Source organism: Berghia stephanieae, chromosome 8, assembly GCF_034508935.2.
Source record: "Berghia stephanieae isolate SIO BIC M18660-M18661 chromosome 8, UCSD_Bste_1.3, whole genome shotgun sequence".
Classification (NCBI taxonomy): domain Eukaryota; kingdom Metazoa; phylum Mollusca; class Gastropoda; order Nudibranchia; family Aeolidiidae; genus Berghia; species Berghia stephanieae.
In genome coordinates, this window is record NC_088367.1 from 5,281,407 (window position 1) to 5,306,406 (window position 25,000).

Below are 25,000 nucleotides of genomic sequence, written 5' to 3' on the forward strand. Positions count from 1 at the left end.
TGGCCGATGGCTATCTTCTACTTTCATTACCAAACCAATTAAGCGATCCTTTATGCTTTTCAATTTGCTGATTAACCCTCTCCATACCAACCATAGGAAAATCGTCACATTTGTTATATTCGATGCAACCAACATTTTTTTTCATTCTGATTTCTCATGTACATCACAAAATTCAAAGAAACTTTTTTGTTATAGCTATAAAAACCTTGTCACTGTGTTCTAGACATCATTTTGTGAACAATATTATGTATATAATGTACGTGTTGCTTTTCTGTTTGAGTAAGAAAGGCCTATATTTGTATCGGCTGCTCTGAAGTTTTAGGGAAATTTCTGAAAATAGTAAGGAGAGAGTTAATATCCACTAAACGTGCTCAAAGCGCTTTACCAGGGGTCCCTGGCCAACAGCAACACAGGACGGGACATGGCGCCTGTGAGGCGATTATACAATTTTTTTCGACAGAGACAACGCTGATAACGGTCAGGTACTTACTTATTTTACACCTGAGTACGGTGAGAGAATGTGAGTAAAGATCCTTTTCCAAGGACTCAACTATGCGCCGAGTGAGGCTCGAACCCAGGACCTTCCTATCCGAAAGCGAGTGTCAAGCCACTAGACCACTTAACCGCAACTGCAGTGGTTTTATCGTGTCACAATACCCCAGCCATGACAGGACCCTTTGATTAGCTCATAAGTTGGTAAAGCACTAGTTTCACAGACAGAGGTTCAAAGATCGATCCCGGGCGAAGTCAAGATTTTTTTTCGGACCTTCCTGTCTACCCAGCAGAGATTGGATATCTGGGTCTGTTAGATATGACAGAAAGTACGTTGCGATAGACAATAAATGTCCTATCCAAAGGGTTGCTAGCCATTATTATTGACCGTTTCACGCAAAAGAAACCTGGATAAAGTCCGACTTCCGTGATGTGCCTCGTAGTTCTGAATGACTATTTTAGTTTTACTCTCTGACAGAGATGTCAGTGCATGACATAATCAGCCGGAAGTTGAAAATTTTGGATTTGCATTTTTTAAATTTCATTTTCTGAAAGAATATGCTCCCCAGAGCATTTTAATCTTTATTTGAAGTAAAAGGGGATCAGAAACACACTTTATAGTCACCTGGAACAACTACAAAAGACGTCTAACTTCTACGTCATGGCACAAGACCGAAGGGCTAGAGCTCGGGTGGTCGCTGGTTCGGATAAGTAAGTAAGTAAAAAATAAATCGGGTGATTTTTCATGAAGTTATGGTCAAATGTATCGGAAAGGTATCCAGCAACTTTTCTCAAATTTCATACTTTTTCAACTTGACGAGCTGTAAAAAAATATTTAGAAGTGAAAATAAGCTTAGATATGTCCCAAAATTTATAAAAAGAGTTGATTTAATCATTTATGACAATAACTCATATTTGATTTTTAAAAATTGACCTTCTAACTAAACTTGGCAATATCTCAATTCAAACCTTATCATTATCACCATCCGACTGATTACGTCATTCACTGTAGCGTATTGTTATACCATTTTATACAGATTGGTGACAGTTTCAATTAATCGCCAAATTGATTATATCGATCTTGTATTGAAACGTTTGATTACGGCATCGGATAATTAAGGGATTATACTCATCGATAATTTATCGATATGAGCAGGCTGATGACAACAACAACAGCCTAGCCAGACTCGAAGGGTTTTATGAACTGTTCTGCCACACACAGAAGAAAATTTTTTTAAATTACGAATTTCTAAATTATGACCAGGAAACTCGTCCTTCAAATATCGATCGATTAAAACGACCCTCATCCTGGCAAAAACTCTCAAACCTGGGACTTCGCGAACTCCCAGGCTTTAAATTTTTTGGCAAGATGGTCATTTTAATCGATCGATGTTTGAAGGATGATTTCCCTGGCTAAAAAATTTAATACGCGTTTTGTTTAAAAGTACGAAAGTTTTTTGGTTCTGTCTGACAAGGGAAATTGATAGCTTTCTGAATTATACAAAATTGTGTCAGTGCATGACATAATCAATCGGAAGGTGAAAATTTTGGATTTGCATATTTTTAAAAATTGCATATTCTAAAATAATATGCTCCCCAAAACATTTTAATCTTTATTTTAAGTAAATGGGGTGATTTTTCATGAAGTTATCGTCAGATGTATGGGAAAGGTATCTAGCAACTTTTCTCAAATTTCATACTTCTTCAACGTGACTAGCTGTATAAAAAATATTTAGAAGTGAAAATAATTTGATATTTCCCGAAGATGTACAAAAGGGTTGATTTAATCATTTATGACAAGAACTCATTTTGATCAAAATTGACCTTCTAACTAAACTTGGCAATATCTCGGTTTTTCCTCTGTCTTTTTTTTTTGTGCGGCTATGTGGTCTTGTGGTATGACACTCGCTTTCGGGTCGGAAGGACCTGGGTTCGAGCCTCGCTCGGCGCATAGTTGAGTCCTTGGAGAAGGCTCTTTACTCACATTCTCTCACCGGACACAGGTGTAAAATGAGTACCTGGCCGTTTACAGTGTTGTCTCTGTCCCAAAAATGTGTAATATCGCCTGACAAGCGTCATGTCTCGTCCTACATGTTATGTGTTGCTGTTGGCCAGGGAGCCCTTGTAAAGCGCTTTGAGCACGTTCAGTGGATATTGCGCTATATAAAAAAGCTCAAGTTATTTTTTTTAATAAAAAAGCTCAATTTTGTTTGTTTTTACTGACGCTGAAATGACCGCCAAATGTCGCCAGTGACGTAAAAACCCAGAAATACAAACACACAAAACAGTTTATTCTATTTAAAGAACTGAACAAGTAGTGTGTATGAAAGGTGCCAGACAAAGTAAGAAAACAAAAAAAATCCAATTTCTTTCATGTATTTTTCTTTCTTGCTTCGTCTAGCACATTTCATACACACTTGTTCAGTTCTTTATCTTACAACGGTGCCTGCCCCTTAACCCTCTCCTTACCAACTACAGGAAAATCGTCACATTCGTTACGATACAACCAATATTTTTCTTATTCAAATTTCTTTTGTACAACATAAAATTTAAAGAAAATGAACAGTGTGTTGTAGAGCATATTTTGCTAAAGAGATTATTTATAGCAAGAATTTTACTGCTATTAGAATATGTCTGAGTGATAAAAACATTATTTTTTGTGTTAGATGGGTGTGCAGTTTTGGGGAAAATCCTGAAAATGGCTGGTAAGGAGAGAATTAATGTCTTAATTTGACTTAGTATTTTTCTTTGTAAAGTAGAAATCTCTAGATTGGGGACTGATCTGCGTTTGATTTGAAAAATAATTGGATTCAATAGTCTGATGCAAAGGCGGCCATCGTGGTTCTAAACAAAGAAAATCGGTACTTTTTATTCTTCACGCTGGCAAGAACTTTTCATATGTCTTGTGATCAAAATGTTTAAAAGTCAAAACATGATCAGATTTATAATGGGGTATTTTTCCTCTGGATAAGTTTTTATGCTCGTCGGAGAAATATTTCATAAGGTCGTCCGCCATTGTTCCGATAGTTTAGAACCAGTTACTGAGTTACCATGCGTCATTACGAGGGAAGTGACGTTACGACTGTTGAAGGGTATTGGCGATATATAAAAAAAACTGATGAATGATTGTTGAACGTATTCTATGATGAGTTTTGCTGGATTGGGGATTTTATTGGATACAAAGTCACTTCAAACGATTAGATAGATAGACAGAGTTGTCCGATTCTGATGCCTCGTATGGAGGACGGTTCCACGGTCTGACAAATAGAAGATGGGAAGAAGGAATTGAGGTGGGTGTTTGATCTGAGGCTAGAGGCTATGTGGTCTTGTGATATGACACTCGCTTTCGGATCGGAAGTTCCTGGGTTCGAGCCTCGCTTGGCACATAGTTGAGTCCTTGGAAAAGGCTCTTTACTCACATACATTCTCTCACCGTACTCAGGTGTAAAATGAGTACCTGGCCGTTAACAGCGTTGTCTGTGTCCGAAAAAATTATAATATCGCCAAACAGGCGTCATGTCCCGTCCTACATGTTAAGTGTTGCTGTTGGCTGGGGACCCCTTGTAAAGAGCTTTGATCACGTTTAGTGGATATTGCGCTAGATAAGAGCTCAATTAAATTAAATCTGGACGTGAGAATCGGCATTGGATATGTATGTCGTCCTGTCGTCTGTCTGTTTGGGAAGTCAGTTGCAGTTTATAATGTGTTAAATTTTATAAAGGGTTCATAATTTGGCTCGTCTCTGAAGATTGAAGGTCTAGAATGTTTTCACTGTCCAATTTTCTTCCTTTTCTACCTGGGTGGGGTTCCTGGCCTCCCACAGTGGACAAGGAGGTACTTGCTATGTCTTCTATCTCCCTATATAATATATGTTTTCCAACTTGTTTTCTGTCTTTGTCTTGGAATGAGATTACTTGGTTTTGTCCTGGCCCTGCCGGATTCCATGGCTGAGAGGGAGACAGTTGAATATAAAATTTATGGTTTTGGAAAATGATATTTTTTCTTCTTGTAAATCATCTCTCTGTTATGTACTGTTATTATTTATTTTTAACATATGATTTTTAAACATTTAAGTGTATTCCTCTTACTGGAATTTTGTGCTGGTGTCCTGGTTGGAACTTAGGTGATCTCAAACTAAGTACACTGATGTTGTGCTCTTGGAATCTAAATCTGTTCCATTTTGAACTATTCCCCTTTGTCTTACGTTTTCTTCAAGTCTTTTTAATTGTACATCTAGAATGTTTTTACTTTACAATTTTCTTCCATTTTACTGGCGCTAAAATGACATAAATGTGTTGTCAGTGCCGTAAAACCCTTAAAAACAAAAACAAAGAAACAAACAAAGCGAAGTTAAAAGGACTGAGATAAGGGTTTATAATTCAATATGAATGAGACATTCATCACATTAGGGGCTTTTGTTGGACGAATGTTCTGTCATTTTTCATTGAATTTACGTAAATATTCTATTGCTCCTTTACAAGCGTCTTTCTTTTGTTGGGTTTCCTTTTGTTGTATGTTGGGGGGGGGGGGGGGGGGGGTAGGGAAGTGGTGGTTATTGTGTTGCTTGTTTGTTTTTATGTGGGGTTTTTTGTGTGTAAAGGGGGGCGGGGGGGGGGGGGGGGTTCCAGATGTGTGTAAAAAAGGGGGGGGGGGGGTGTCGGAGGAAATTACTAGGATTTTTTTTCTTTTGTTTTTGTTTTTTGTTGGATTTTTCTGGAGGGTTTTTGTTTTGTTTGGTTTTGTTTGATTTGTTTTTAGTTTTTTTGTGGTTTTTTTTTTTTTTTTGTTATGTTTGTTTTTAAAGCGTTCCCCATCAGTTATTTAATGGCAATCCCATTATCTAAGTACAACAAGGGAGGGAATTCAACAAATAGAATATAAATAAGTAATTCTGTCAGCATTTACACACAGCAATTATTTGTTTACAACATTCATGCTTATCAAATTGACACTTTTTTTTGCCGATTTTCACCTCTGTGAGTATTTAAATATTTATAGGTTAAGTGTATTTGCGCGGGATTTTATTTGGTTAACTGGAGACAGAGTGCTTGGTACACATAAGTAGTGATAGCGTCCATTGTTGGAATTGACCAATCAAATCAGGTGTCCTCACGCCTCATCTAACATGGCCTTCGCCATTGTCTACTAGATAAATATTATTTCGATTTTCTGAAATTTAAGTGTATTAATTCAAGTGCAAATGGTGTAAATAACGAATTTTCCGTTTAGGGTATGTTTACACACACTAAAAGATGAAGTGAGTAGGAAAGTGCCAGAAGACAATAGAGAATAAAAATTTCGCAGCGGTGATGGGGGTTTGAACCCGCGACCTTACTGGTACGACAACTCCGCCTGTCGGTGAGAGCGTGACTCTACCGTATGAGCTATCCACGATCCCAAAAAAGATCGTCTCTAACTCCTAGTCATTATTAGAGCCCTCACTTCCCCGACTACTTGAGATCGCGGGTCCAACACACACACAACCACCGCGAAGTAAGTCGGCCAGCAATTAAGCTTAATAGCCAATATTCTCAACACAAACATATAACATAGAAACGATTGAGACTCACACCGTAATCCATGAGGTTCTGCATCGGAATAATGAGCTTGTGTGGATTGTGATGTGGTATGACACGGCTTTGAACCTATAAGTTACTGGTTCAAGTCTCGCTTTAGCCGGCAAAAGTTTGAGTCTTTCGAGAAGGCTCTTTACCAATAGTTTCTCACTGTAAGAAGCGTGGTTCAGCGATACGGTCTCTGATATTCGCACCCGAAAGGTCCAACTGGTTGCGCTGTGTGGCCTTGAGCAAGTCATCTCTCCTAGTTCAGTTTGCGGCGCTGAACTGCGGCTTACGACTGGGTTCTTCCAAATCTTCCTTTGGGATGGAACCTAAAGACAAATTTTCCGATTGACACCGTACTAGTCATGTCAAGGGTTCAACTCGCCAGCGCCGCGAAAATATTTCTCTCTCTCTCTCTCTCTCTCTCTCTCTCTCTCTCTCTCTCTCTCTCTCTCTCTCTCTCTCTTTATTCACATTCTCTCATCGTAATCGGGTGTAAAATGAGTACATGGCCGTTAACAACGTTGTCTCTGTCGGGGGAAAATGTAATATCTCACAACAGGCGTTCTACCTCTACATATTACGCGTTGCTGTTCGACAGGGACCCTTTTCTAAAGCTTTAAACTCATTTTTATATCAGCTCTGGCAACGTAACTTTGCTTTCAAGAAGTTTAATGACTTAAATATCTAGAATAATGATTGTCAATTAGGACCCGAAAAGTCGTAGTTCTACGAAAAATTCGTCGTAGTTGGAAGGTCTGGGTTACTGTGAATTCACTTTGTCATATATTATTTGAACAACTGGGTTGTCGTGTACCGGTACAATGAAATATTCACAACTTAATCGTGCTGAATCTTTCAGGTCGTCAGCGGCTTTCACGATTACAACAAATAAAAATACAGCCACTAACTAATCAGACGTTCTCTGGAGAGAAAAAAAGACATATTTAAAAATTTGGCCAGAAAACTCGTCCTTCAAATATCGATCGATTTAAATGACCCTCATCTTCGCAAAAACTCTCAAACCCGGGACTTCGCCCTCATCTTCGCAAAAACTCTCAAACCCGGGACTTCGGCGAAGTCCTGGGTTTGAGAGTTTTTGCGAAGATGAGGGTCATTTAAATCGATCGATATTTGAAGGACGAGTTTTCTGGCCAAATTTTTAAATATGTGTTTTTTTCAGTTAATGGCTTGTTGTTGACTCTGTGATTGATGACAGGACGGACGGACCGATTCAATGAAAGATTCATTGGTACGGGATGCAGTGCTAGAAATTGATTACAGTAAGTAATAGGGGCGGATCTTTAGTCAGGTTTGCGTCCATCCGAGTCATCAATCACATGATTTGGTGCTGTCCAACGATTGGATATTAGTTTTAAAACGTAAACACGCTGTTTTGTTTATGAAAATTATAAACATAGCCACGTGACAAGCTGCTGAGAAAAATGATCACTCGTGATGTTAAATAGATATTACAAAAGTTGTGAACATGTTACAATATGTGGGTCACTTTGAGCACATTTTTCAATATGACCAATGACCTCGAGTACGTGGAAATGTTGACTTACTTGACTTATGCCTCTTGGCTCCTGGCGGAGCATAGGGCCTCAACAGCACTCTTCCATCTTCTTCTGTCCTGGGCACAGACCTTTGCCTCACTCCAGGTAAGATTGGAGACGATCAAATCTTGGTGAAGGCTTCTCCTTGAGCTTTTATATAGCGCAATATCCACTAAACGTGCTCAAAGCGCTTTACAAGGGGTCCATGGCCAACAGCAACACATAACATGTAGGACGAGACATGACGCCTGTCAGGCGATATTACAAATTTTTGGAACAGAGACAACGCTGTTAACGACCAGGTACTCATTTTACACCTGAGTACGGTGAGAGAATGTGAGCAAAGAGCCTTCTCCAATGATTCAACCATGCGAGGCTCGAACCCAGGACCTTCCGATCCGAAAGCGAGAGTCACACCACTAGACCACATAGTCGCAAGTCCTCCAAGTCTGTTTTGGACGACCCCGTTTCCTCTTGCCCTGTGGGTTCCATTCGAGAGCCTGCTTGGTCATATTGCAGGGCTCCTTCCGCAGGGTACGTGGAAATGTCATGTAGAACATCCCCTCACTAAAACTGTTCCTACTTGAAATAAAAAGCAAATATGTGACCCTTCGCCTCAAAACGGTATTAAGTCGGGATGGTTAAGATGTTGAAAATTGTATTTATAGCCAGAAATATCAGACTTGTGTTGAGTTTGTATATTTTATTGAGGAGAATGGATATCATATTTTAGGGTGCTAATGCCAAAAATTTATATTTTTGACCAGTTTAACATTAAATTCAGCTTTTAAGCATATGGTTCGTTCCGACATGCTACCGTTTTGAGACGTTGGGTCACATATTTAAAAATTTGGCCAGAAAACTCTCCCTTCAAATTTGATCGAGTAAAATGTTTTGTTTAATCACCATGGCAACACACAATCTCTGGGTGGGGTTTTTGACCTCCTGACCTCCCATTATTGACAGAGAGGTAAAGGTGTGTCTTCAATTCCCCAATTATATCCGTTTTCCAACTGCTTTCTGTATTTTTTGTCTTGGAATGAGATGACTTAGTTTTGTCCTAACCCTGACGGAGTCCTTGGCAGAGAGGAAACCAGTCGACTATTGTATAGTTATAGTTTTGGTCGTTGATATTTTTTTTCCTTGTATATCATCTCTCTGTTATATATTGTATTTCTTTCTTTCTTTTAATTTTCAAACCACCTCTGGTGTCGCAAATGTAGGTAGGCGTCTTGATATTTTACAATCCAGGATGTACGAGTATTTGAGTGCTATAGTAGTGAATTAGCCTGTCTCGAGACTGTACCGTAGTGATTGAATTTACAACAATAGGGAATGCGATTAGCGGAAGAGTAGCGTCCCTTGATTGGATGTCACCTTACATAGAGAACGTCAAAATGGTTTTGCGCATGCGTCTCTCTTGTCCTCGCTTTCGGTGAAGTGTCTCATGCCGCACAACCAAAATGACGTTCTCTCTCTAATAACTTTTCCGCTCGTGACTTCCAATCAAGGGACGCTACTCTTCCGCTAATCTCATTCCCTATAGCTGGTAGGTTATTCCACAAGCGAACAGAACATGGGGAAATGTCAAATGTTGAGTTAGATTTTCGGGTAATTATTTTTTTCTTGTAAATCATCTCTCTGTTATGCACCGTATTATTTTTTGTTCTACATATAGTAGCAATGACTATCCCGCACAAATCTTTGGGCCTCTTTTTCGCTCACGAAGTGCCCAAATTCGCGACAAAATATGGGACGAAGCCTTTTGGTATATGCTATTTTAAAAAAAATAATTACGACGCTGTTTATCGATGAATATGACTGAAAGTTGGCACACAGTTAGAAAAAAGGTCATTTTAGATTATGTCAAGCGACAAAACTCGTGCAATTACCAGAAGACCGTTTAAAAATAGATTTTTACTCTTTGGAGTAAAATATTTCTAAAACTACTGGGCGTGTAGGTTTTGTCGCTGACAAGGTAATACATGAACATTTCTTCTTTTAGGTTGTAAAATTTCATATGAATATGACGAGTACTTTTCCCGTATTTTACAAAACACCATCCTAATTTGTTCTTCAATTGTAAAAGACAAAGCCATTTTGCCCCCCTACTGCAGCCCGAATCACAAGTTCAAAACGATTTGGCACCAAACAGCGGCTGAGCGAGTCGTGGCAAAGCGCTTTCTGATTGGTTGACCTCTTTTAAAGTTCATGACTAGTCAAAATGTCTGCGCGGTCTCACTGGCAGAGGGGTGTTTATAGTCTGCCATTGCGTTTGGGTTCAATAAACAGCTGATAATTTGACTGTTTAATTCATAAGAATTTAAGAAATTATAATGTTAACAGTTTTCGATTTCAATATGATCTACAATCTCAGCATGGGTTTAATTATTGTGTTCCAAGTCACGTTCCATCAGTAACCTTTGTCCCCTTGTCCAATTTCTCTTTTCCTTCTATATTTCTTTTGTTTACGTACGCAATCTCTCTCTCTCTCTCTCTCTCTCTCTCTCTCTCTCTCTCTCTCTCTCTCTCTCTCTCTCTCTCTGTGTGTGTGTGTGTGTGTGTTGATATATAAGTTTGAACTCTTCTAATGTTTTCATCATATTCTCTATCAAATTTGCCATAAAATTGACAAATTTCAATCTTTTAATCCACTTATTACGCAAGATACAACCAAAGGTCGAAAAAAATGCCGAAAAAGCGTCCCATATTTTCGAGTTTTTTTCCTCTTTGCGGGTCATCCAAATAAATGACACCTTTGAAACTGCATAACTTGTTTATTTATGAATGGAATTTCAAAATTCAAAAACAATTTTACTCAGTGGAGATAGGGCTTTGATTTCAGACAAAAATTTTCCCCAAAAAGAGAGAAAAAAAAACATTTTTCATAGTCATTGCTACATATAGGGAATGAGATTAGCAGAAGAGTAGCGTCCCTTGATTGGACGTCACCGGGGGAGAAGTTATTTGTAAACAAACCAACTACAAGCCAAGCGCTCCAAATACAAAATTTATTATACATATTTTTGTACAAAAATGCATATCCTAATCAACGTTATGCATTTTTGTACAGAAATAGGAATAATAAATTTTGTATTTGGAGCGCTTGGCTTGTAGTTCGTTTGTTTACAAATAACTTCTCCATCGATGACGTCCAATCAAGGGACGCTACTCTTCCGCTAATCTCATTCCCTATATATGATCTCTAAATATTTGAGTGTATTCCTCTTAGTGGGGACCTGTGCTTGTGTCTGGATGAGACTTTTAGGTGATCTCAACCTAAGTACTTTGATAGTGTGCTCTTGGAATCTACATCTGTTTCCTATTTGAACCATTTCCCCTTTATCTTACTTTTTCTTGGGTGCTTAAATTGTTATTCTAAAACTTTTTACTAACCCATTTTCTTCCTTTTTATTGGCGCTGAAATGACCTAAATATTATTTAGCATCCAAATACTCTTCAACAGTCGTAACGTCACTTCCTTCCTAATGACGCATGGTAACTTAGTAACACTGGCTCTAAACTATCGGAACAATGGTGGACGCCCGTATGAAATATTTCCCCGGCGAGCATAAAAGCGTATCCAGAGGGGGGAAAACCCATAAATTTGATCATGTTTTGACTTTTACACATTCTGATCACAAGGCATATGAAAGTTCTAGCCAGCATGAAAAATAAAAGTAATGATTTTTTTTTGTTTAGAACCACGATGGCCGCCGTTGCCGGACGGCGTTACATCAGACTACTGAATCCAATTGTAAAGATAAAAGAGGTGAGGACTTATCTAGCTGTCGGTCTCTGGTAAACGAAATCCTTGTGGGGATCCTGGTTGTTAATCGAAATACTTTAAAACCAAAGCAAAATATTGTCAATCACAATTGTAGATAATCAAGAGATAGAGAGAGAGAGAGAGAGAGAGAGAGAGAGAGAGAGGGAGAGAGAGAGAGAGAGAGAGAGAGAGAGAGAGAGAGAGAAAGAGAGAGAGAGTAGTGAATTATATTGTATATTTAAAAATACCTCCATCTTCAATCCTTGTTTGGCTAGGGGAGAGGTGATGGGATAAAATTGAGGTTTTTTTGTGTGGTTTTACTTTTGGGTGGGGGATGGGGGGGGGGGGAGAGAGAGAGAGAGAGAGAGAGAGAGAGAGAGAGAGAGAGAGACAGACAGACAGACTTCGTTCTACTTTTTTATTTTGTTGTCATATTTTGTAGTTATGTCCCTTGTTTTATTCGTCCAAGTAAGAAAGAATGGGAGCGATCTATATTCATGATTTCGTCCAACCGAGTCATCAATCACATGACTTGTTGCTGTCCAACGATTGGTCATTTCTGAACAAATGTAAACACGCTGCTTCGTTTCTGAAAGTTGTAAACATACATATGTGTCAAGCTGAACACAATGACCAATCGTAATGTTAGATAGTTCAAAATTTGTGAAAACGTTTCACTATGTAGGTCACTTTGAGCACATTTTGCAATCTGACCAATGACCTCGAGCGCATGGAAATGTAATATAGATCATGCCCATTAAAAAAAGATGGCGTATTTGCTGGTTGATCGAAGACAGGACAGTCAGTTGTTGATGTCTCAATATTTTTGTTGGATTTTACATCTTGAAGGGTAAATTATCGGTTATAGGGAATGAGATTAGCGGAAGAGTAGCATCCCCTGATTGGACGTCACCGGCAAAGAAGTTATTAGAGAGAAAACGTCATTATGGTTCGCGCATGCGTCTCTCGTCTTCGCTTCCTGTGAAACCGCGCGGTTAGTTAAATAGTTTCTCAGCGATCTTTAAGTTGACGTTCTCTATGTAAGGTGACGTCCAATCAAGGGACGCTACTCTTCCGCTATTCTCATTCCCGATAGTTTTCGAACAACAACAATATTAGATGGAGCCCTTAGTTGTGTTTGGTAATCAGGCAATCAAATAAATATTGGGTACACTTGGGATAAAACCGAATTATTCGTTCAAACAATAAACATGAACAATTCATTCTCATCTACATGCAATGCACATATTAACATATATTTGTATTCCTAAAAGCTGAAGACTATTTACCAGTAGATTTTTGGCCAATCAAAACATGGAATTTGTAACACACCTTCACACGTGCTGGGACATACATAGTTGGTTGTTTATAAACAATAACGTGAATGAAATTGACCTCTATCTGATCATCGTTATTGTGTTTATACCGCCAAATGGATGACTAGTTCTCGCACGATTTTCTTGACATACCGTAAACGTTTAAAGTTACACATAGTTTTGTGTGTTGGTTCTATAGATAGTATGCGCTTGGCCAAGGAGTTCACAACATTGCCATCCGGAAGTATAACGGACCAACACACAAACTCTGTGTAACCATGAACTTTTATAGTCTGGTAAATACAGTTTAGTGAGAACAACTCACAAAAGCGGATGGCAAAATTAATAACAAAGGCCTGAGTGACGTCATCTGCATACTATCTATAGATAGTATGCGCTTGGCTAAGAAGCTCACAACATTGCCATCCGGAAGTATAACGGACCAACACACAGTTGTATCCATGACCGTTGATAGACGGGTTAATACAGTTTAGTGAGCATTACTCATAAACGCGGATGGCAAAAATCACTAACAAAGACCTGAGTGACGTCAACTTCGAGCTGTCTATAGATAGTGTGCGCTTGGCTAAGAAGCTCACAATATTGTCATCCGGAAGTATAACGGACCAACACACAAACTCTGTGTAACCATGAACGTTTATAGTCTCGATAATACAGTTTAGTGAGAGGTACTCACAAAAGTGGATGGCAAAAAACAATAACAAAGACTCGAGTGACGTCAACTTCATTCTATCTATAGATAGTATGCAGATGACGTCACTCAGGCCTTTGTTATTGTTTTTGCCATCCGCGTTTGTGAGTTGTTCTCACTAAACTGTATTAACCAGACTATAAAAGTTCATTGTTACACAGAGTTTGTGTGTTGGTCCGTTATACTTCCGGATGGCAATGTTGTGAACTCCTTGGCCAAGCGCATTCTATCTATAGATAGTATGCAGATGACGTCACCCATGCCTTTGTTATTGTTTTTGCCATCCGCGTTTGTGAGTTGTTCTCACTAAACTGTATTAACCAGACTATAAAAGTTCATGGTTACACAGAGTTTGTGTGTTGGTCCGTTATACTTCCGGATGGCAATGTTGTGAACTCCTTGGCCAAACGCATTCTATCTATACGTTTATAATCTGATCAAGAAAATCGTGTGACAACTAGTCACCCATTTGGCGGTATGAAAACAATAACAATGATCTGAGAGGGGTCGATTCCATTCACGTTACTGTTTATAAACAACCAACTATGTTTGTCCGAGCACGTGTGAGGTGTGTCACAAATTTCATGTTTTGATTGGTCAAAAATCTACTGGTTAATTATGGGCTTGAATCAACATTGTTGTCAGGACAATGTCTTGGGTTGGTTTGAGACCAGTTTGAATACAACAATGGGCCCATAACAATTTGGGTTATCAGACCTGCGAATAAGTTGATTCTAACACTTTATTATAACTAATTGGATTCAATAGTCTGATGTCACGTCGCCCAGCAACGGCGGCCATCGTGGTTCTAAACAAAGAAAATCGGTACCTTTTATTCTTCATGCTGGCTAGAACCTTTCATATGTCGTCTAGTGATCAGAATGTGTAAAAGTCAAAACATGATCAGATTTATGTATGGATACGCTTTTATGCTCGTCGGAAAAATATTTAATAAGGGCGTCCGCCATTGTTCCGATTGTTTAGAGCCAGTTACTAAGTTACCATGCGTCATTACGAGGGAAGTGAAGTTACGACTGTTGAAGCGTATTTTACTGGCATTGATGCAATTTATGCTGCTCGGGAGGGCAGCGTGGCTCAACGATACGGTTTTTGCTTTGTACCCGAAAGGTACCTGGTTCCATCACCCACCGCTGCGCTGTGTGACCTTGATCAAGTCACCTCGCCATATAGCTCAATTTGCGGTGCTGCACTGCGGCTGACGCCTGGGTTATTCCAGTCTTCCTTTGGAATAGACTCTAGAGACAATTTCCCCTATGGGATGAATAAGGGACCTGTAAATACGTGAATCTTGGTACATAATAACAAATACATATTTTTATTCATATTGAAAAAGAAACATTCAGTGTACAGACTTGTACGAAAATGGTCTTCTGAGTGCATATTGTAAATAGCATAAATATCTTATATACGCAGTATATTTAAAAATAAATGATATTTAAAGCAACCTATACATAGCATAGATATCACAGTTTCTTTGCAAGTTAAGCACTAGCATTCATAATTTTTTCCATATTTATCTACAGAGAAAAGAATTAAATCTTTAATTTTCCAAATTTATTTTCGCATTAATCTAGAACTGACGCCTTTTGTGTGGAATTTTGGCAAAAGACATTTAAATATCTACTCCTGAAAAACGCATATTTTAAAATTTGGCCAGAAAACTCGTCCTTCGATCGCTTTATTGACCCTCACCTTCGAAAAAAACTCTCAAACCTGGGACTTCGCGAAAATCTCTCAAACCTATGTTTGAGAGATTTTTTTTTGCCAAGATGAGGGTCATTTAACCCTCTCCTTACCACCAATTGGAAAATCGTCACATTTGTTACGATGCAACTGTAACTTTTCTCATCCAGATTTCATTTATTTTTGCTATAGCTATAAAAACGTGACATTCTGTAATAGAGTTTATATTGTCCAACAATATTATGTATAGAATGTACTCGTTGCTTTTCTGTTTGAGTAAGATATGTCTGTTTTTGTGTTGGGTGGGTGTGAAGTTTTGGGGAAAATTCTGAAAATGGCTGGTAAGGAGAGTGTTAAATCGATCGATATTTGAAGAACGAGCTTTCTGGCCAAATCTTAAAACATGGAATTTTCCAGAATACGGCAGTATACAATCTGTTAAAGGACATTTAAATATCTACTCCTGAAAAACGCATATTTTAAAATTTGGCCAGAAAACTCGTCTTTCGATCGCTTTAAATGACCCTCATCTTGTAAAAAAAACTCTCAAACCTGGGACTTCGCAAAAATCTCTCAAACCTATGTTTGAGAGGGGTTTTTTTTGCCAAGATGAGGGTCATTTAAATCGATCGATATTTGAAGAACGAGTTTTCTGGCCAAATCTTAAAACATGGAATTTTCCAGAATACGACGGCTTACAATCTGTAGCTGCCTGGACTGAGATTAAATATATTCGCCTGGGTTTTATTTTTGTTGTATTTTAATTGTCTCATTCTTGCCGAAAGTGAAACAAAATGACATCGACCACTTCCAGTGAAATACATTTAGGGACAAAAGTACCGGGGTCATTTCCGGTTTAGATAGGCGTTATTTTTTGTACATAAAGAGTGGTGAAAAATGTTTATTTTTCCTTACTTAATTTTTCTTGGTCGCTAAATTCCATGGTTATAATGAGTTGTATTCGAATACGTTTTCCTTTTAATTCGTATTTGACACAATGACTTTTAGCTGGCGCAAGCAATGGTATGTAAAAATGTAAATTTTGTTTATTTAGTTTTAACATGCATTGAGCATCACACGTGATGAAACGGACAATTACAACTGCTTTCTACCTTTTGGAACGAAAGCCAGTACTTTCCATCAGTTCTAACTGATCTGGCTACCCAACCACTGTTTGATGGATAGATAAGAGTCAGAAAAAAACGCTCGTCTTCACCCAGGCTTGATGTTGATCCCTTTGCACATGAAGTGAATGCTCTAACATTTTAGCTACATGCACCCCCAACGGTCAGAGAAATAGTTAAAACAAATCTGTGAGAACGATGCTTAGTCTTATTGGGTGGTGGGTGGGTAGAGGAGGGAAGAGAGGCATCCGCGTTGAATTGAATGCTTTGGTTCCAAGAGTTTTTACCAAAGCACATGTTGCTTTTTGGTGTTCTCGTATTTCAATGAATATTGATGTTCCAGACCTATTATCAAAGCACATGATGATCTTTCATGTTCTCGTATTTCAATAACTAGTGTGGTTTTAAGCCTATTATCAAAGCACATGATGATTTTTGATGTTTTTGTATTTCAATAACTTCTGTGGAAATCGAATAAATCTGATTTGGAATTATTTACAAAGTAGGACGGTAGGATATTCAATCTAGCCTTATCTTTCATTTCAAGATTTAGAACGGGCTGCGATGTTATTTTTGTTCTTTCTCCGTTCCACAGCTGGTTTGTTATCAATCACAGACACATCATTACCACCATCTTTTTCAAGTTCAAGGTCATAGACAAAAGGCGTGACCTTTGACATGGTTACAGTCGACCTTGTTTCCGGGTTTTTGTTGCTTGAGGACGGGTGGCGACCCTTTGAGACGGATCCCGTATTCAGCGATAAGAGACTTTTGCAGCTGTTTGTTCTGCTGAAAGCGCTGCTACCGCTACTTGGACCGTCGATGACGCTGTTGTTGTCCATCTCGAATGCCTGGTTTGTGTTTGGTGTCCAGGGGGCGGGGCTGACTATCGAATCGGGACCATTGTCAGTCGTGTTGCTTTCACTCGAAGACTCGCGAAAGAGTTTACCATCCGGTGTTTTTGGATTAGACTCGTTTAAGCGAAAGTGCTTCTTCCGGTGGGTGAGTCCCCCGTCGTTCTCGTTGCTGTCAACACCCAGAGTGCCCGAGTCATTTCCAGTCGGTGAGTTTTCGTTCCATTCCGATTCCAGATTAATTTGAGAGTACTCGTAAAATAGGATGAAATTGTTAACGAATATTGGAACGGTTACAGCTATTAATAGAACACCGCTCATTGCGCATGCCATGCCCGTCAAGCGACCTTGGAGGCTTTTTGGAGTTATGTCACCGTAACCTACAGTTGTCATGGTAACAATTGCCCACCAAGCGGCTTCTGGGATTGATTTCATATTATCCCGCTCACAGAAAAACGCGATTGTGGCAAATATCGTAACGGCCATGATTATGTACAGGAGAAGCAGAACGAGTTCTTTCCAGGACGTCTTGACGGACAAGAGAAGAACTCTGAACCCCGTGACGTCTTTCACCAGGCGGAAAAACCGGAAGACCCGAGTGATTTGGAAGCAATGGACAGCGTCCATGGCAGAATCTTTGTATTTTAATTCCGGTACGAAATACTGCGCAAGGACAGCGATGTACATCGTTATCAATGAAATCAAATCCATTACGGTCAGGAAGGAAAAGAAAAACTGGACAAGATTTGGCGCGAACGCGATTCTGAGAATGAATTCCACGGTGAAATACGCCATGCAGACATAGTCGACAGTGTCCACCCAGGAGTATACAGTTCGAGCCGGGGGAAGTTCGGGATTGTCGTAGGATAGGACCACGGCCACTTCTGTCAGTGCGGCTACTAAAAAGTGCAGGTCTGCTCCTGACAAAACCAAACAGTTTTTATTATAAATTCGATTTAAAGTCGCATTTGTACTACTACTAGTCTCGTTCCAGTCGTCCCAGTTGCCCGTGTCATTACTCCAGCCAACCGATCGTCGGTGTCTTATCCCTTGCTCTATGCGATCATCCAAAAGATGATGCAATTGCTGACGCTCGTCGTTATATTGCAATGGTTCGCGGCCAATGTGGTCGTCACGTGATTCAGTTGGGGAACTCCGATGGTCAGATTCGTTTTTGAGATTGGGGTTTTCCTGGGAATGTTGTTGTCCATTGCTCTTGGGGGTATTTTTTAATTTCTCAAGCTTGATCTCCATCCGATTTCTTTGCATTTCTTTGTGACTTTTCAGGGCTTGATTGAGGATGAGGTTTGTCAGGCTATCGACATTCTTGGCATCTTTATCCTTAATGATTTTGTTTAACATTGTCTTGACGCCATTTCTGAAGTGAAAAGACAGGATTTTCGAAGCGACTCCTTCGTCGGTTTCATCCTCTTCTCCTGGGAGATCTGAAAATCTCCTTTGAAAATCATTCTCCTCGTTGTTTTGCGTTTGAAAGCCGTGGATTATCCTCTGAAGGTGGTCCTCCTCTTCATCCCCCGGGCTATTTTCTCTGTCCCAAAGATCTGATAGGGTGTAGCGTGGTCCATCTGGCACCGATCTCTTTCGCTTTCCGACCTGCAGGAATTTGAGACAAAATAGAATATAAGCGATGTATATATATATATGTGTGTGTGTGTGTGTGTGTGTGTGTGTGTGTGTGTGTGTGTGTGTGTGTGTGTGTGACCCTTCGCCTCAAAACGGTATTAAGTCGGGTTAGTTAAGATGTTGAAAATTGTATTTACAGCCAGAAATATCAGACTTGTGTTGAGTTTGTATGTTTTATTGAGGAGAATGGATACCATATTTTAGGGTGCTAATGCCAACAATTTATATTTTTGACCGATTTAACACTAAATTCGGCTTTTAAGCATCTGGTTCGTTCCGACATAATACCGTTTTGAGACGAAGGGTCACATATATGCAGGTCTGACATCCGAACCCACTTATGGACCTAGTGTAACATTGTTGTAATGGACAATATTTTGTTTCATTTTTGAATATTTCCATTACGTCAATGGGCCCCATAAGGAATTGTGTGATCAGACCTACAAATATGTGAATGTCGTATAGTTAGTTTGAAGATGACGTCACTTAGGTCTGTGTTATTGTTTTTTGCCATCCGCGTTTATGAGTAATTCTCACTGAACTGTTTTAACCCGACTATAAACGTTCATGGATACACATAGTTTTGTGTGTTGGTCCGTTATACTTCCAGATGGCAATGTTATGAGCTTCTGAGCCAAGCGCATACTATTTATATAAGGTATTGTCTTGGGTTAAATCAGAAGTCACACAGTCAATCAAATGTTATAATATCACTTTCCCGTGCGTTTTTTTGGTCTTGTGTATGACACTCGCCTTCGGATCGGAAGGCCTTGGGCTCGAATCCCGGTTTGAGCGGCGCATAGTTGAGTCCTTGGAAAAGGCTGATGGACACAAATGCATGGGTCAACCAAACTGTTACTTTTACCGATGTTTGTGGCTAGTCTTGTGGTATGACACTCGCTTTCGGATCGGAAGCTCCTGGGTTCGAGCCTCGCTCGGTGCATAGGTGAGTCCTTGGAAAAGGCTCTTTACTCACATTCTCTCATCGTACTCATGTGTAAGATGAGTACCTGGCTGTCAACAGCGTTGTCTCTGTCAAAAATGAAATGGAATATCGCCTATCAGGCGTCATGTCTCGTTCTACATGTTACGTGTTGCTGTTGGTCAGGGACCCTTAGCAAAGCGCTTTGAGAACATTTAGTGGATATTGCGCTATATAAAAGCTCAAGTTATTTTTTTCCTCATCCGACATTCGCTTAATTAGGAAAACATTGTACGACCGTGCCTTCATCTAGTAACATATGTCATATACAGCTTCCAAAGATATATAGGGAATGAGATTAGCGGAAGAGTAGCGTCCCTTGATTGGACGTCACCGGCGGAAAAGTTATTAGAGAGAGAACGTCATGTTGGTTGTGCGCATGTGTCTCTCTTCCTCGCTTCCGGTGAAAGCGGCATGAGACACTTCACCGAAAGCGAGGACGAGAGAGACGCATGCGCAAAACCCTTTTGACGTTCTCTCTGTAAGGTGACGTCCAATCAAGGGACGCAACTCTTCCGATAATCTCATTCCCTATTATCAGTTTGTAACGAAGGCGTCTGTGCCTCATGGATGTTGCATGCATTGTTAAAACTCGTACCGAATCTATTTCTCAGTCACGTCTCTCGTGTAACAAATAATATTTTTCCTGACACTGAAATATCATAGTCCATAGAGCCGGGATTTTTTTTCTCGTATTCTGTAGCGTCAAACGTAAAATAACAATTGCTGGCCACCCTTTAAATAGGATGGTCGTTAATTCCAAAGCTATTTAAGCCAAATTGAACAGACTTAAAAGGCGTCATGTCTTGTCCGGCATTTAAGTGTAAAGCGCTTTGAGCACGTTTAGTGGATATTGCGCTATACAAATGCTCTAGTTTGTTTCGTTTGGGGTTTTTTCAATAGAAATCTGAATGTAATAAAAAGTTTATATCGTATCAAATGTGACGATTTTCCTATGGTTGGAAATAAGGAAAGGGGTGAAAAACTATTTATCCTACACGGCTATGTGGTCTAGTGGTATGAAACTCGCTTTCGGATCGGAAGGTCCTGGGTTCGAGCCTCACGCTCGGCTCATAGTTGAGTCCCTAGAGAAGGCTCTTTACTAACATTCTCTTACGTACTCAGGTGTAAAATGAGTACCTGACCGTTAACAGCGTTGTCTCTGTCCGAAAAAAAATGTAATATCGCCTAACAGGCGTCATGTCCCGTCCTACATGTTAAATGTTGCTGTTGGCCAGGGACCCCTTGTAAAGCACTTTGAGCACGTTTAGGGGATATTGCGCTATACAAATGCTCTAGTTTGTTTTGTTTGTGTTTTTTTTTTCAACAGAAATCTGAATGTAATAAAAGGTTTCTATCGTAACAAATGTGAAAATTTTACTATGGTTGGGAAGGAAATGGTTAAACTATTTAGCCTACACTTAACAAAATCTTACTGGGTTCCCGGGTAGCCCACCACCTCCACTGGGCGCCGTTAGATTGGCAACTGGTGGTTGACTATTCACTGTACTTGTACCAGTGTGATAGTTCCTATCGGGCTTCTCCTTCCCAGGGTAGATTCTGTCCCAGTACGCGTAGAGTTCATCGTCCGACATGAATTCCTCCCACTCGTCGGCGTTGAGTTCCCTGTTGAAGGTTTTGTCCGTGTATGCCGCCATGAGAAAGATGGACAGAACGACGAAAAAAGTCGCCACGCAAAAATAGGCCTGTGGGGGGAATAAAAAATGTTAGGGCATGTGAGTATTTTGTTTACATCATCATCGTCATCATCTGGGGAAAAAAAAAACAATATTTTAAAATTTGGCCAGGAAACTCATCCTACCTTCAGTTATCGATCGGTTTAAATGAATCTCATCTTGGCAAACATTCTCACTAAAAACCCGGGACTTCGACGCTTTATTGGTGCTATGCGTTTAGGTAAAATACTCAAAATATTCCACAGGCGTATGAAACGTACCTATATAAAAAACTGTATGTAAGCTTAAACATGTATAGTCTGATCCATGATTCATAAACATATTGAGAAATAATCATTAAAATTGCTGTCTAAAACAATAAAGAGCTGAATGACGTCATTTTCGTTCCTTCTGTAAGGGTTAACGTTGATTTCCTGAAAATGACAATGTTTAAGCGGCATGTGGAATGTCCAAAGTTTGAGTCCTGCTCTGTGACTGTGCATTTTTGAGTCCTTAGAAAAGGCTCTTTACTAAACTTTTCTCACCGTACTCAAGTGTAAAACGAGTACCTGACCTGTAACAGCGCCATTTACGTTGGAGAAAAAAATTAAATGTAATTTCGCCTAACAGGCGTCATGTCTCGTTCTACATGTTAAGTGTTGCTGTTGGCGAGAAACCCGTTGGAAAACACTCTGAACATTTTAAGTGTACATTGCTCTACACAAATGCTAAAGTTTTTATCACATTTGAATTTCACGTCAAGTGACGCAGTCGACACTTTTAGGTCATATAAGTAGTTGCTGTTCTACCTTTGCTAATGGTCCGGATTTCGGATCGTCCATAATCGCCCAGCCTTTCCGTCGATACCTGCCCAGTCTTGTAGTCGGATGTCTCGATTTGTTTTCCTTCCATTGGGTGAAGCTGATTTGACAGTTGCTGAGAGTTTGTTCGTCTGCGATGGGGTGGGGAGAAGGATGGGGGGGGGGGGGGGGGGGGAGAGAGATTATCTTTGTAATCATAACCATCAGCGTCATCACCATCATCATCATCATCATCATCATCATCATCATCATCATCATCTTCATCACCACCATCATTTTCAGAATCTTAATCACGATCCAGTTGTATTATTATTATTATTATTATTATTATTATTATTATTATTATTATTATTATTATTATTATTATTATTATTATTATTATTATTATTATTATTATTATTATTATTATATAAACGTTTAAGGCTACACATATGTTTGTATGTTGGTACATTATATCCAGCTAGCGGTTGTTGTATTTTTTAAAACTAAACGGACCAACAAAAATATGTGTAACCTTGAACTTTTATAGTCTGGTTAATCGTAAACATTGTTAACATATAACCTGACACGAGAACCGTGCGTAGCCATCGTTTGTTTTTGTTTTTAAGGGTTTTACGGCGCTTGCAACACATTAAGGTCATATCGGCGCCAGAAAATGGGATAGTAAAAAGTTCTAGAATTACAATTAAAGTGCCCAAGAAAAAGTAAGACAACGGGGGAATGGTTCAAATAGGAAACAGATGTAGATTCCAAGAGCACACCATCAAAGTACTTAGTTTGAGATCACCTAAAAGTCTCATCCAGACACAAGCACAGGTCCCCACTAAGAGGAATACACTCAAATGTTTACAAATCATATAATATAATATGTTAACTAAACATAATACAGTGCATAACAGAGAGATGATTTACAAGGAAAAAAATATCATCTCCAAAAACTATCTCTCCATTTGACTGTTTCCCTCGAAGCAAGGGCATCCGGCCAGGGCCAGGACAAAACCAAGTAATTTCATTCCAAGACAAAGACAGAAAGCGTGTTGGAAAGAAGATAAAGGGGGATAGAAGACACAGTAAGTACCTCCCTGCCCACTATGGGAGGCCAGGAACCCCATCCATGTAGCCATCGTAAAGTTATAGATAGAATGCGCTTGGCCAAGGAGTTCACAACATTGCCATCCGGAAGTATAACGGACCAACACACAAACTCTGTGTAACCATGAACTTTTATAGTCAGGTTAATACAGTTTAGTGAGAACAACTCACAAACGCGGATGGCAAAAACAATAACAAAGGCCTGAGTGACGTCATCTTCGAACTATCTATAGCCCGACACTGACAAAAAAATGACGTCAAAATGCCAGACATTGGCAACAAAAGAAAACAAATCGTGAGTTGTATTCAATAGTTCAACCAATGGGACAACTTGTTTCCTTGAGCTCTACTAACGACAACTCAATAGATAGTTCGAAGATGACGTCACTCAGGCCTTTGTTATTGTTTTTGCCATCCGCGTTTGTGAGTTGTTCTCACTAAACTGTATTAACCAGACTATAAAAGTTCATGGTTACACAGAGTTTGTGTGTTGGTCCGTTATACTTCCGGATGGCAATGTTGTGAACTCCTTGGCCAAGCGCATTCTATCAATAGGCGCCATCCTCCCACATTCAGGCATGGCTTATTCATCCATTCGCTGATGCTTGTGTGACCATCTTCTTCTTCTTGGTCTCCCTCTCCCTCTTGCACCCTCCACAATAACCTCTAGAAAATGTTTTTCAAGGGTGTCGCCTCTCTTGACATTGGTCACGTATTTAGTTTAAATATAACGTTTCGGCATTTAGATCATTATAATAATAATAATAATATTAATAATAATAATACGAGCGTAATAATAATAATAATAATAATAATAATAATAATAATAATAATAATAATAATAATAATAATAATAATAATAATAATAATACGAGCGTAATAATAATAATAATAATAATAATGATGATGATGATGATGATGATGATGATGATGATGATGATGATGATGATGATGATGATGATGATAATAATAATAATTATATTAATGCAAATCATTAGACCCATCTATTCCATACACAAACAGCTCTTGGCGCCTTTTCTATACAAACATCAAAGCTACAATAACAGGCCATACACAAAACATGCTGAACACTTTCATAACATGAAAACTAATCCATAAACGGACACTGGTTTTCATCTATCAAATATTTCCCAACAAAAATTGTCTTAATATTTGTCTTAAAAATAGCTTCTGTATTTCATTTTCTTAAGGAAATTGGAAGAGAGTTCCAAACAGGGGCAGCATGACTTCGCGAAGTCCCAGGTTTGAGAGGGGGTCCTTTTTGCCAAGATGAGGGTCATTTAAATCGATCGATATTTGAAGGGCGAGTTTTCTGGCCAAATTTTAAAATATGGATTTTTACGGAGTACGGTAGATTTCTGTTAAATAAATATTGAGCTTTTATATAGCGCAATATCCACTGAATGTGCTCAAAGCGCTTTACAAGGGGTCCCTGACAACAGCAACACGTAACATGTAGAACGAAACATGACGCCTGTTAGGCGATATTTCAAAATTTTTTTTCTGACAGAGACAACGCTCTCAACGGCCAGGTACTCATTTTACACCTGAGAACGGTGAGAGACTGTGAGTAAAGAACCTTTTTCAAGGGCTCAACTATGCGCCGAGCCGAGCGAGGCTCGAATCCAGGACCTTCCGGTCCGAAAGCGAGTGTCATACCACTAGACCACATA

At 39.3% G+C, this 25,000-nt stretch overlaps 2 protein-coding genes across 2 annotated transcripts in view; one reads left to right on the forward strand and one right to left on the reverse strand.

Moving 5' to 3' along the window:
• Positions 1–25,000, forward strand: part of LOC144978064 (uncharacterized) — a 245,246-nt gene that overhangs the window by 179,659 nt on the left and 40,587 nt on the right. The window lies entirely within an intron of this gene.
• Positions 16,033–25,000, reverse strand: part of LOC144978065 (uncharacterized) — a 21,830-nt gene continuing 12,862 nt past the window's right edge. The window contains exons 4-6 of the mRNA XM_078923581.1: positions 22,203–22,345; positions 21,154–21,423; positions 16,033–18,705 (exon numbers count right to left, since the gene is read on the reverse strand). Of these exons, the coding sequence (XP_078779707.1) occupies positions 16,780–18,705; positions 21,154–21,423; positions 22,203–22,345 (2,339 nt within the window). The 3' untranslated portion in view covers positions 16,033–16,779. The remainder of the gene's footprint in view (positions 18,706–21,153; positions 21,424–22,202; positions 22,346–25,000) is intronic.